Here is a 14,875-nt window from a genome sequence, read left to right on the forward strand (position 1 = left end):
CGGAGTCATGGCTACAATTCCATGGACCTCTGGATCAGGCCCAGTGTGTGATTTAAACAACTGATTTCATTAAAAACAGCCACAAGTTTTTATTTTAAAATAGCAGGTTCAAAGGTATATTATTCAGAACAAAAATCTTTGAACAAACAAATTAAATGTTTTGTTTAGAGTACTGTAGCATTTTCACTATGACATTTTCAATAATAACAGAATAGCATGTACAGTATATTTCAAGGTTCTTTTCCATAATGATAACTCTTCAGAACTACTGTAAGTTAATCTTATATTTACAGAAATTTTAGAATGTTTAACAATAAGAGGTTTAATTATTTAAATAGTGCTTATCGATAAACTTTTATATGTTAGAACAGCTCTGGATAACAAAATGCTTCTATCAACTAACATACAGGTAGTTCTATGAAAATCTTTCATCAGTAGTCACAGTCTGTCTATTAATAAAAGTCAGTGACTACTGCTTATGGTGGATTCCAATTACAGTTATTTTACATGCTTCCATTTTTTTGGAGTTTAGTTGAATTTTTCCATTCTAAAATTACCCTCTATTTCCCTAAATACTTTGTTAGAGCATTACACCAACAAAATATAAAATGGAATGTGAGTAGTATATTAGAGTAAACTTTTAAAGCAACCAATGGAGAGTCTTACATGTACCATTGATCAAGGTGAAATATTATTGATAGGAGGTGGATTAGAAAGTCAATAGTGTGTTGTGAACTTGTTCAATGTACAGAACTCATAAATAAATCTAAATAGTTAACGAGGAATGAAAGAGATCTTGTAAGCTTTTGGATAATTTCCCAGTCCAGATATATCTGGTGTGATGTCCAATTTCTCTGGAGGAACAGGAGACTTCAAGTTAAAATTTTGCAAAACAGTAATTAAAAAAAGAAAGAGCTCCATTCGAACAAGGGCCTCTCCCAAGCAGATTCTTTTCCCTGGTGAAAAACAAAAATATACTGTATCACTAAATGGTACCAGTCACAATTTAAAGGACAACTTAACCCATTTACTATTTTCTTTATTGACATTGTTTATTTCTAATCTCTCAAAAGCTGTTTAGTTATTGGCTGTAAACAGTGGGATGTGTTTTTCCTATGAGGGAGGAATTACCAACTATTAGTTGTATATTTGCAATTTTTTTCTGTTCCATACTCAACTCAAGCTTTATATCTGTTTCTCCTAATATTTGAATTTGTTACAGTTGCAACTCTCATCCCAAGATCATAAAGGGTGGTGAGTCAATTGCTTTATCCCACCCGATCTCCCTTCAAAAGTGACAGGAGATTGGTGTCCTATAATAAAATGTTTTTGGGTGCCCATGCATTAGACAGGGTTTAGCCACATAATGTGGCAAAAACCATATAAAGTCCTGGTAAGGGCTCCCAAACTACCGTTTGGATGCCCAAATCACAAACTTATTACACATTTCTGATCGCCACCTCAGGAGACTGAGAACACAAATGTCGGCTCCGATGGCTATTGCGCCCGAATGGAGCAACAATTGAATTGCTCCATCGGGCACCCATCACTGACAGCCTCCGCGTGAGCAATTGAATTCACCCCTTAGTGTCTGCAGCAGGGGAGTTTTATTTCTAGTATGATATAGTCACATTATAATCCTAAAATATGTATCAATTTGTAGGATCATTTAATCAGTCTGGTTATTATCGGTACTGTTTATTGATTTTCATTCTACATTATTAAATCCATATGTATATTCTTGTTTTTAAATATAGTGTGTCCTGTTACTATTTAATCTGCCATATCAGATGTGGTGTTTTCATTTTAAAAAGCGCAGTTCCTCATCAGGTGTTACCCAACAGATTATGGATTAGAGTACTTGCAGTGGTTCTTGCATAATATTTTCTACTCCCCCTACTGCTGGAAAATATACAAGTAGGGCTGCATTAAGACAACTAATTCATATATATTGATATCTAGTAGAGATGTGCAAGTTTGGTTTCCTGCGTATGAACTAGAGATGAGCAGGTCTGGTTCGTAGAGAACCGACAACAACCAAATTTAAGGGTTCCAAGTTGAACCAAGTCCGAGTTTGGAATCACTTTGGAGTTCCGAGTTGAAACAGGTCCCGACTTCATTTTGCAGTCAGCTTGAACTAAGTTTTATAAACCGTACTCGGATTTTGGATTGCATATAAACAGGTCAAAATTAAATGATTTTACCTGTTTTTTTATAATTTTTAAAAAAAATCAGATCTAAAACCAAAACACTTGAGGGTGGTTTTGCAAAACCAAAACCAAAACATGAAGATTAATTCAGATCCAAAACCAAAACCAAAGCACATCTCTAATAGGAACACACCTGAATTTAGGGGTTCTAAGTCAAATCGAGTCCTGGCTCAGATCACTTTTGGGGTTCTGAATAGAATTGAGTCCCGACTCGGGTCTGTTGTAAGTTCTGAACTTGAAATCTCAGTTTTGGATTGCATGTAAATGGGTCCAAATTACATGATTTTAGCTGTTTCTTTCTATCAATTTTTAGCAATTTTAAAGAAATACAAAAACAAATCTGAACCAAAACACTGAGGGTGGTTTTGCCCAAACCAAAACCATAACATCTAAGATTGGTTTTGCCAAAACAAAAAAATCAGGAGTCCAGATACTTTTTTAATATAAACTGTATATATTGACTCTGGCACCTCCTATGTATACATATATAAATAGTAGAAATGAAGGCACTTTCTGCTGTGAGTGTAGTAATTTTTGTATAAATGTTTGAGAAATTTTGGATGGTGAAACTTACATTTTATTTTCTCATCTCCACAATGACCAGCAATTACTTCACATACTATTAGAAATAATTATTTATGTTTCTTAGTGTGTATACCTGCTGATAGAGGTATAAAGGCATCATTCGTTTTAAATGCACCATTTTCATCAAGAAAATTCTTGGGATTGAATTCATTTGGGTATGGGAAGCAGCTGGGGTCTTTCAGCACTGTGGTCAACATTGGAAACACATTGGTCTGCTGAAAAACATACAAGAATGAAGGTTAACCCTTTATGTGTATCCCTTGGATACATGCATCTTAATAAACTTTTGCTTAGTGTCCGTTTTTATTAGGGTTAACCTATTTATTTTCTACTGTACCACAATGTCATATACTATATTAATTTTTGGACTTTCTCTGGTAACATAATAGAATAAATATAATATAATAATATTTAAATTAGTAATTATCAAAAAATAAACCATAATGCCTCTTGACGAACTTCAACTATTGTGTCATACATTCTATTGGCTCCATAGTCAAGTTTGAGGGTGGGTAGAGCAATTATTTATTTTTCTAGTGTTTTACTCAATTAAGGAAAAGGGACATGATGTATAAAGAAAACATCCAACATGTTACATACAAGTAGAGGGAAGAAAATTATTACAATTACAGATAAGGTCATAGCAATATAATATATGGAAGACACTTCCAGTGTTATTTAGAGTGAAGTAACCAGTGCCCACACCCCTGCAGTAAACCATAAGACCTTAAACATAGACTAATGTAAAGGATACAATACAAGACAGAGACAAAAGCAAGGACACAAATGGGAACATACAACAAAATCTAAAATTGATTGTGAGTAGTAAGTTAGATTAAAATATTAATGCAACCAAAAGAGAGACTTACATGTAATGTTGTTCAAGGTTAAACTATAATTGATATGTGGTGGATTGTAAAGTCAATATAGTACATTTCAATGTATAGAACTAGTTAATGAGGAATGAAAGAGATCTTGTAAGCTATTTGATAAATCCCCAGTTCAGATATATTTTAGTGTGTAACACTACAATAAGCTCTGGAGGATTCCACCCACTGTGCTGATCATTTTTTTAATATTACCACTAAATGACAATAAAAAAAATAAATCCTCTCTGGTTCATATAGATGATAAAAGTTAGTAATAGTTTGATCCGCTCTGCCAAGTTTTTCATCAGTAACTTTTAATTGACATTTAAGTGAGAGATGGGCCTGTAGGAATTAGTTAGTCTGGGTCTCTGTATGGCATGGGGAGAATTTTGAGGATGGCATAATTAAAATATTTTGGAAATGTAGTATCAGTTCAGATAATGTTAAATACATTAGTAAGAGTATCATAGATTCTAGGCAATATATTCTTGTAAAACTCCCCTGTAAACCCATCGGGACTAGGAGTTTTAGCCAGTTTCAACTTTTGAATAACCAACCGCACCTCAGTAGAGGTGATTGGAGCACATAGCTGGTCTATAATGTCCTACTCTAACTGAGGTAAGTGAATTCCCCACCAGAAAGCAGCTTTAGCCTGTTTTTCTATAGGCGGCTGGGCATATATGGATTTGTAGAATGATCAAAGTACCTCAATTCTGTACTATTGTTTGTATAAGAATGATCATGTCTATGCAGATTGTTGATCAAGGAGGCAAGTTGTGATCTCCTCAGAAGGTTAAAGAGTAGACCTACTGATTTGTTACCAAATTAAAAAAAACTTGTGGTTTATATGGAAGGAGAAAAAGTCCCCCATTTTAGACAATATCTCATCAAATTGGGTTTTAGCTGTAGTGTAATCTGGTTCACTACTTAGTGAGGGTTGATGTTTTGAATAATTGTTATGCCCACATTAAAGAGGTTTGAACATGTTTATATAGCTCAAAAAACTCTTTACGACACTGGGAAGAAAGCACAATTATACAATGAACTGCCTTAGATGACTACAAAAAACAAGAGGGTCTTCCTGTTCGTGCTGAATAGTATTAAGTCCGAACTGCTCCCAATAAGCATCAACTTTGCTCCTACATCTCAAAAGTGAAGAAAGGTAAGTCGGAAACCTCCATAGCCTAAAGGTGCCTCTATCTGTTGTGGTGGTAAGAGCTATCCAGAATAGTGCATGATGTGAAGAACACATTGGTTTAATTTCTATAGCTACAGCCTTGGTTATTAATGCATCAGCCACTAAGATATATTCTAGGGCCTGATATAGAGATGGATGCTATTGCAATTGTATGCCATAACAAATGCATCCTTTGAACAATGTTACATGGGCATGCATAAATTAGCCACTGCGAGTGCATATGCAACTCTGCATGTCAGGAGAGCTCCCAAGGCTGGGGCTGGTCAGACCTTCCACATGGGCAAAATGGTGCCTTTGTGTGGCGATGTTACAAATATTTACATAGGTATGCATCGTCGCATGCAGGGAAGAAGGCAGCAGTGGGCATCTCTGTGCTTGAGTCATCTTTGCAGACAGTATATTTTTGCAGTTGTGTTCCTTGAAAAATCGCAGCTGCGATCTCATTAGCATCCATCTTTGATTCAGGCCCAGAATACCATGGGTGGTAGAGAGGATTGTGATCTCTTTATCTAGAGAATGTCTAGTTCTCCATACATTTGTCATGGCAAGAAATGAAACTCCTAACTTAGGAAGATGACCGCTTGGATCTTTATATCTAGGAGAGAATATTAAAGTCAACCCTTACATTTAGTGATGGTGGCATAAACTGAAACAGTTGGGTTAAAAGGGATTAAAAAACATTTTGGGAAAATGAATTTGGAGCATAAACTGTGCATAAAACATAATGGATATGTGCAACATTAGCTCAATCTGCAACTGATTTTTCACTAGAATCAGCACAGTTTTTGTGGTAGTAAATGGGCCTCCTGTAGAAAGACCAAATTAAAATGGAGCTTATTCAGTTATAGTAATATTTTATTTCATTTCATTGGTGAATTGATACTTCCCACACTCCGAGATCCTAATTTAATCAAATACATTTCCAATAATGATGGGCAGGCAAAACAATATAGAGTGAAGAAAACATAGTTGTGCTGTAATAAAGTTCTTCTGTAGCAACATATCAGAAGGACTATAGTGGAAAACACAACAGGGAATACACAACAGAGAGGGTGGACAAACAATTAGACAAAAACAACCAAAAGAAATGCTTAAAAATTAAACATGCTCCAGTAGACCTAATAGACCTCAGAGCAAAAAGGAAAACAATTGACTTCACAGTAAATCTTAAGATAAACATTCTCAGCAATCTGGAGTAAAGAAGTTTCAAGACCAACTTATCTATATTAAAACCTTATACAAATCAGCAGCATATGTAGCCAGAGAAAAAACGGGTAAATAAAGTTAAGTGAGAAAGTAGGATAGAAAAGAGAGAATTACAGGTTATTGGAATTACAAGAACAATCATAACATAAATAACACCTTTAAACATCATAATAAAACAAAACATATGCAGATGGAATAAGTAAGTGAGGCCCCATGGTAATAGACAGCAAGTCAGTTAGTATGTATGTCCAGGGCTGACAATAGGAGAAACTTGAATTGCAACAACATAGAAACTAAAGTCATCTATAGAATCAAAGAGCAGTTGCTGTTAGAAGCAAACCCAAACAGAGGAGAAAGGGTATAGACTACATGCCACAATTAAATCTTTCCAACATCATCTCACATCACAGGATTCAATAGCATCTCCCGTGAGTTATTATTATTATTAACCTTTCTTTATATCAGTGGTTTTCAACCGCAGTGCCGCAGCACACTAGTGTGCTGTGAGCGTTTTTCAGTTGTGCCGCTGGAGAAGAGGTATAGATCCCGGGCCCAGTGTAAAACCCCATAATTAATGGTCCGGGTAGCGCTGGCTTTTCTGGCTGGCTCAGCCGCTGTATGGGACGTGACCAATGGAGATGCGGTGGCGGTATGACATCATAGGTCACGACCACCGCTATGCCATCCCACCCACACAGTGCTCACTGCTGCGCAGTGAGAGGTCCTCCACCATGACAGGCTTCCACTGCACCTGCTTCCACGGCTGACGGGCAGGGAGCACCTTTATCTGACACACACAGACAGGTACGGCCCATATCAAATATTTTCGTTTCTGTAGAGACAAGTGTGGTTATGTTTTTTTTGGTATGTGGGAATAATGTATTGTTTTGCTTTCTTTGGGGACAATGGAGTGTGGGGGAAATGTGACTTTTTATGTGGGGACAATGTATTATTTTTCCTTTTGTGGGGACAATGTGTAATATGATGCTTTCTGTGGGGGCTAATGTATGTATGTTGCGTTCTGTGGAGACCAGAGTGATTTTTTTTTAAGTGGAGGCCAATGTGTTTTATGTTTGTTTTCTTTGGGGCCAATATGTTTATTTGGTTTTCAATGGATGCCAATGTGTTTTATTTTGATTTCTGTGGGGACCAATGTGATTGTTTTCTTCTGCGGGGGCCAGTGTATATGTCATCCCGTCCTGTCGCATCATGGGTCCCAATGTCCATGTTTTTCTCTGGGGGACCGATGGTGTGCCTTGGAATTATTAAAATAGAGTTCGGTGTGCCGCGCGTTGAAAAAGGTTGGAAATCACTGATTTATATAGTGTCAATAGGGTTCTGCAGCATCTTACAATGTACAAAAGCTGAGGAGAAAATGGCACAGTCATTGGGTAAAGGGGGCAAAACTTTTTTAAGTATATAAGCGAAAGGAGAAAAACAAAAGGTGGAAAAAAAGACTAAAGACAGAAAGAGGGAGTCTTATTGAAGGAGACAATGTGATAGCTGTCCATCTTAATAATTATTTTTGTTCAGTATTCACTACTGAGAGAGAGGGCAAGGGGCCACAGTTAAGTTGCAGGTGTAATCAGAAAAATGAGGTAGGAACAAGCACATTTACAGAGAAGATCCTAACAGAACTCTCAAAACTGAAAATGGATAAATCAATGGGGCCAGATGGGATACATCCAAGGATTCTAAAGAGCTTAAAGGGGTGCTGGTAACAGCTTTAACAGAATTTTTCAACCAGTCACTAGATACTGGAGTAGTTCCAGAGGACTGGAAAAAAGCAAACGTTGTCCCACTACACAAAAGTGGAAGCAAGGAAGAGGCAAACAACTACAGACCAGTGAGCCTTACATCAGTAGTAGGGAAATTGATGGAAAAACTCTTAAAAGAAAAAGTCGTAGATTATCTGAACTCCAACAATTTGCAGGATCGCAAACAGCATGGATTTACTTGGGGGAGATAATTTCAAACAAATCTTATTGACTTTTTTGACTGGGTGACTAAGGAAATAGATAAAGGGGGGGCATAGATATAGCTTATCTAGACTTTAGCAAGGCTTTTGACAATGTTTCACATCGCAGACTGTTAAATGAACTGGAAAGCATGGGATTGGATACAAAGATAGTTGAATGGATAAGATCATGGCTGCAGGATAGGAAACAGAGAGTTGTAGTAAACGGAGTGCAAACTCAAGAGGGAAATGTTACCAGTGGAGTACCTCAGGGATCTGTACTTGGACCAGTGCTTTTTAATATCTTTATTTGTGACATTGCAAATGGTACTGAAGGGAAACTTTGCCTTTTTGCAGATGACACAAAGGTATGCAACAGGATAGATACACCAGGAGGGGTAAAACAAATGATTGATGATCTAGGTAGACTAGAGGAATTGTCAGGAACGTGGCAACTACAGTTTAATGCCAAAAAATGCAAGATAATACACTTGGGTCTCAAAAATCCAAAGGCTAAATATAGTATTAATGGCACTATACTGGAAACTACTGAAGAGGAATGGAATCTAGGAGTCACTACTTCAGGTGACTTAAAAGCAAGCAAACATTGTAGCAAAGCAATGAGGAAGGCAAGTCAGATGCTTGGTTGCATAGGGAGAGGAATCAGTAGCAGAAAGAAAGAAGTGATAATACCACTGTATAGGTCATTGGTACGTCCTCATCTCAAATATTGTGTTCAGTTCTGGAAGCCATATCTCCAGAAGGATATTATTACATTAGAGACTGTACAAAGAAGGGCAACTAAAATGGTGCAAGATCTACACCACAAAACATACCAGGAAAGACTAAAAGATCTTGAAGATCTTAATATGTATAGTTTGGAGCAGAGAAGGGATAGTGTGGACATGATAGAAACTTTCAAATATACTGTGTAAAGGGTTTTAACAAGGTGGTAGAGGCTAAGACAGTAGAGCAATTTAAACATACATGGGATAGACATAAGGATATCCTTCAGAAGAAGTAAGGATCAATAAGGGTGGAGGTAATAATATGTTTAAAAATGGGGCAAACTAGATGGGCCAAGTGGTTCTTATCTGCCATCAAATTCTATGTTTCTATAAATATAAACAGTATGAACACAATAAAAAAACCATGACTTGCAGTATAGAACATTGCAGTACAGTCCAAGCTTTATAAACTTTGCTGCATCAGCAGTCATAAGACTCAAATCAGTAGCAGGATCTTCAATACTGAGCATTTCTGGTATCATAGATCACAAAAGTTAGTAAGGCACGGATCCATTCAAAGTTTCAGATAAATCCACAATTCTTAAATTATTACGGTGAGATCTATTTTCCAGATCATGCAATTTAGCACAGATCTGATAATAACAATTTCTGTAATATGGAAGCCTGGGATTTTAAAACAGTAACATCTTCTTGGAAAGTCTCTCCTAGTCTGTCTTCCACTATGGAGATCCTTAGTGCAAGTTGCTGGATCTGCCCCTTTATATCTGCTACCACCTATTGTAGCACTCAGGCCTGTCCTGTAGCCTGCTTTTTCAGCAAGGTACTAACAGTCTCTTTAATAGTGTGTACAATATCTTCTTAGGAGAGGGAGGTCACAGTACCGGTGCCTGGGGACAAAGGTGCCATGACTGGCAGGTCTGGTGGCTGCAAGTCTGGAGCTCTGAGGTCTCTGGAAACTGTGGCCATATTGGAGGTGGTGCAGCTATTCTCAGAGCGGGAAATATGTTGTTTAGCGGGCATCAGAGAGGCTAAATACTTCTCCATGCACTGCAATGTGGATGCCAATAGTCTGCTGAGGGAAGCTGGTAAGAGAAGTGGGGAGCTGAGCGGGCAATGGAGCTGAATGTAGATGTAGCTCACTCCATCAACACCAGAATCGGAAGATCCACTCCAATGGTCAATTGAGACAGGGCTAAACATATCTGCATTGTATCAGATGTAACAGCAGTTTATGTCTTTGTTATTGTAGATTTGAACTATACAGTAGTTAGCCAATCATCTTTCAACATTTTTGGTTATCTGGCAACACTATCTTCCCTTTTTCATTTTTCAAGTGTAAAAAATTCTATAGGAACATAGGAACTTTCCCATGCTTCATCTTGTCCATTCCAGAACATGCTAATTTTCTTATATTTTATTTTTCTGATTTAATAGAAAACTTTTATCTTCATCTTGCTTAATTTGAGTGATATTTCTTATATTTTTATCTCAGTAATTTGGTGTAATGTTTGAGTAACTCAAATGCTCTTGTTCATAACATACTTGCACATCAGTCACCAAAATCAAGGCATGAAGCCATGCATTGTTTTCAAGCTTACTGTATAGATAATGATTTTGTCCCTCCATGCAAGAGTTTTTCGTCTAATTCTAGGGTCTGGTTGCTTGAGGCCATAAAATCCTTTCTGAAGATTGGCCACTAAGTGCCTAATTTACAATTAGATACCAATCATTACCATGGCTTCCTGTCTCCTATAGAATCAAGTTCAAACTCTTAATCCTGACCTACAAATCCACTGCTCTTCACGCTAGATCTCCAACATAATTTCAACCTACACTCATTCCCACCCCACACCGACAATGACCACTTTATTGCTTCCACACTGATGACATCAACATACTCCTGTGCCCATATGCACCATACACTGTGCCCCCATTATAAATATGCCTATGAAGACTTCTGCATATTGTATTGTTAAATTGTTAAAAATAAATCAATAATATAAGAAAAACGTGTGTGCACCCCCCAAAAAATAAATAAATCTATAACCATCACCAAATCTATAATTTCTGGTTCCCACTAAAACAGGGAGACATTGGGGAAGCCAACATCAGGCTGTAAAGTATGGACTGGTCCCTAACATGTGTACTCCTGACATATTGGGAACCAAGCCCAGTCTCATCACCATGGTTCACAATCTTCCATGGGGAGGGGACCTGCAAACAAATTAGTGGACCCATTCCCCAAAAACTATAATCCTAATGCTGAACACAACTGGAACCATTCTTGTCATCATTGGGCTGTGACTGCTGAGGCAGTGATAAGATTCCCTGGAACCCCCACTTTTACAACTTTTAGAAAAGATCTTTTGGAAATAATTATGTAACTGCTGATTAGGAACATCCATCACTAAGGAAAGTGTCTCAATTGAAACCCAATACAATAGATTGACTAGAATTGAGGTTTCTGGGTCTGAAGTAGAATTGCTAAATCATGGTAGTTTCTCTACCAGCCATAAAAATGACTGTTCCAATACTGATAAAAATGGTTGTTTACCAGCTTTCACTAAGACATGCAGGCCCACCATAAAACTTCCTGGTAAAGGAAAGGCATTGTAAGATGATAAGGAAAAGTAACAAAGTAAATTTGGCTTGTGGTAATAGCAAATACTGTACAAAAAAACTCCTAGGGATAAATTTACTGAGAATCGAGTTTGGGCGGGTTTTGTTTTTCTTTACTCACTTTGACTCACTGAAACTCGGGTGAGTTTCCCATTTTTCAACTCACAAATTTACGAAGAAGTGACTTCAGCTGAAAGTGAGTTTTCCGATGGTGAAGTAGAATTAGTTTTTTCCCCCCAAATTGCGAGTTTAGATGAGATTACTTACCTGAGATTGCAGTGTTTTCTCTCTCCAAAACTAACCCAGGCAAGTAGCCTGCACACATCAGTGTATATATCAAGGCTGCTTGGGTTGTCTACATATAAAAAATAGGTTAAATGTTTTTTAAAAAGACTGATGTAGGGTCCCCCCCAAAAGCCTAACTAGCCCCAGACTTGCCAGTCAGTCCTGGTTCCTAAAATTACGGGAAACAAAATGAGTAGGGTTACACTGTAATTTAGGAACCAGCACCTGGCTGCAGAGCCAGTCTTGGTTTGAATTATAGGAGCCAAAAAATTGCATAGGGGTCCCCCTATAATTAAAACCAGATTCTTTTTTGCAGGGCCAGGCACACAGATCCTACTTGAGAAGGGGACATACACATCTGCAGCAGGCAAGTATGTGTGAATGGGTAGGTGTATGAAATAAAGTTTTACTAGGCACGGTGCGTGTGTTTTGTCTTATTTAACTATTTATTTTACAGTGGGGGTACGGGTGCCAGCCGTCTGCTGTAATTTTTGGTTCCACAAGTGCCAAAGGGCAGGCATGCGTGTACCTATAGTCCCATTTTAAAATACAATTGTTTCCTTATATTTCTCACTTTATTATCCACATACCCAATGCTCCTGGGGTGCAGGGAAGAGCCCCGGGCTTCAGATCAAGCCTGGGATTTCAGGGGGGGATCCGCATCTCCCCTGAGATCTCCGGCTTGGCCTGACTAGCTTGGGCTGATAATGCTGTGGCATTACAGCCCGGCTGTTTTGGGTCCGGTGCTGGTTTTAATTATAGGGGGACCCCTACACAATTTTTTTTGCCCCCTATAATTAAAACCAGGACTGCCCCTGCAGCCGGGTGCTGGTTCCTAAATTACTGTGGAACCCTACTCATTTTGTTTCCCGTAATTTTACGAACCAGGACTGGCTGGCAAGTCCTGGGCTGATTAGGCTTTTGGGGGGGCCCTACATATTTTTTTTTTATAAAAAAAAACCCACTTTATATTAGGTATTCAGGCAGAAACATACACCAATCACACAGATCTGTGTATGCTTCTGCCAAACTCGCAGCTCAGGAGGTGGTCTATTTGAAACATCAATTTATCAGTGAGTTTGCTACAAACTCACCCCAGATTGTAAACTCGATTCTTTGTAAATTTGCGAGTTTCGACTTTTTCATGTAAAGTACAGTACTTCCTAGTTTGGCCGATGGTGAGTTTAGTCAAGTTTGCAAACTTACATGAGTTTTAACAGTGAGAAGAGAAAACTCACTTCCAAACTCACACCTATTTGGTCTTAGTAAATTTGCGAGTTTGAAAAACAGGCTAAACTCACATGATTTTGCAAAATCACCCAAACTCGCCCAAACTTGATTCTCAGTAAATTTACCCCTTAGTTACAGTACAAGTCACAAGGGTGAAAAAACATGAATACATCTGCAAAACACGGGTGAAAAGACAAATAGAAGTCAGTACATCATAGGCCAAACTCACAATTACTTTCCATAGACAGGAATAGAACACCAGCATTTACCAAAACTTTTGTGTGTAAACACTATTGTAAATAGAGCAAGCTCAGCAAAATATAGAAGTTAAAAATAGACCCCTTCCTGAGTAGCATGTTGTGCAGAAGCATGCACAGACCAGTGTGATCTGTGCAGGCATCTGAGTGATATAAAGGCATTAAAGTGTTAAAAATTTTAAAATAAAGGATGTGGGGTCCCGTACTGATAGAGGAGAATCCAAAGTGGAGTTCCCCCTATTTTCTTCTAACCAGCAATAGGCTGAATGGCACAGAAGCAAACTGGTTAGCCCAGGGCTGTAAATCCTTGCAAAGTGCCCCCCCGCCCCAAAATGTATTTCCCTTCCCAAACATTAACAAGTCCTGGGCTCTTCCCTGCACCCCTGGCTGCTGGGTACAGAGGAATGGTATAAATAAATATTAGTATTGTTTTTCACAGTAGAACTACAGGTACCAACAAGCCTGTCCTGCGGCACTTTTACAACTAAAATTGCCAGAAGGCCACTTGCACGGGTACCCCCACTGTGGAAAAATGTAAATACTGACAGTACACACACAACTATTGTTTTATTATTTTATTACACATGCACTCACTCACATACGCTCACACTCACATTCACCCCCATACACACTACATACTTACCTACTCCCTGGCGCAGGTCTGTCCCCTGCACTCAAGCATGATTCTTAGTAAATTTGTGAGTTTGTTCATGTCCAAGTGAGTTCAATACGAGGCCAGACACGATTCTTAGCAAATTTACCCCTAATATGGAAACTCATATAAACAGTAATAGCTTTAGAAAGAGACCATGATAGCTGTAACTGTAGGTAGTGTAAATTAAAAATCATTGGTGCTGATTCAGAAGTGTATGCTGTTAGTATCGTTGCTTCTTTCTTAATGCTCTAGGAAGCATCAGGTGTAAATAGACACTTCCTGACAGCTTCGCAGATCTGAGTGCTGCATCCTAAGATGCAGCATCAGATCACCATTGCGACCATTGGTTGCCATGGTTGCACAAAGTTGTCAACTGAGTAAGCCTCAGTTTACTCAGAATGACTGGCGGAACTGCTCAGCTGGGGCCAGGAAGTCTCATCGGAAGACCTTGGCCTGACAATGCCTACAAAATGGTTGCAACATGCCCCCATTTTGTAGAATGGTCCTGGTCATTGGCCCCGCTCTGCCACCCAAATGCTACAGCAGGTCAATCATGCTTATCATTGGGGAACTATGAGCAATCTCACAGAGAGAGACCTGCACAGGAGCAGCACAGATCCTGTTCATGCACAGGTCTCTCACAATCAGTGAATCAACCCATTGTCTTTTAGTAAGATACCAAGGTTATATAATATCAATCATTCTGCAACTGCCTATATATTTTTACCAACAATAATGCTTCATCATTTCAGATTAGGACATCTACCTTTGGTATAGAGTACCCTCTATATGTGATGTCTCTTGTGGTTTTCCTTGGCACACCCATTGGGAGCAGGTCTATATATCGTTGTATTTCATGGATCACTGCATCTGTGAATGGCATCTGGTTTCTGTCTCCCACCTTGGGGCTCCGGTCTGGACCAATGACCTCATCAATCTCCTTGTGGACTTTGGCTATTTATCAAAAATTATAAAATAATATTTCATAATTTACCACAGCAACAAAGTTGAGCAATTATCGGTGGACTGTGCATGCATCACAGCTGCATTGTGTA

The 14,875-nt window shown here is 38.4% G+C and overlaps 1 protein-coding gene across 1 annotated transcript in view; it reads right to left on the bottom strand.

Moving 5' to 3' along the window:
• Nucleotides 1-774: 774 nt before the first annotated feature.
• Nucleotides 775-14,875, bottom strand: part of LOC148518801 (cytochrome P450 2G1-like) — a 39,230-nt gene continuing 25,129 nt past the window's right edge. Inside the window, exons 7-9 of the mRNA XM_088477131.1 lie at nt 14,587-14,774; nt 2,869-3,010; nt 775-956 (exon numbers count right to left, since the gene is read on the bottom strand). Of these exons, the coding sequence (XP_088333257.1) occupies nt 775-956; nt 2,869-3,010; nt 14,587-14,774 (512 nt within the window). The remainder of the gene's footprint in view (nt 957-2,868; nt 3,011-14,586; nt 14,775-14,875) is intronic.

Source organism: Taudactylus pleione, unplaced genomic scaffold (assembly GCF_031769625.1).
Source record: "Taudactylus pleione unplaced genomic scaffold, aTauple2 ptg000199l, whole genome shotgun sequence".
In the NCBI taxonomy this organism is placed as follows: Eukaryota; Metazoa; Chordata; class Amphibia; order Anura; family Myobatrachidae; genus Taudactylus; species Taudactylus pleione.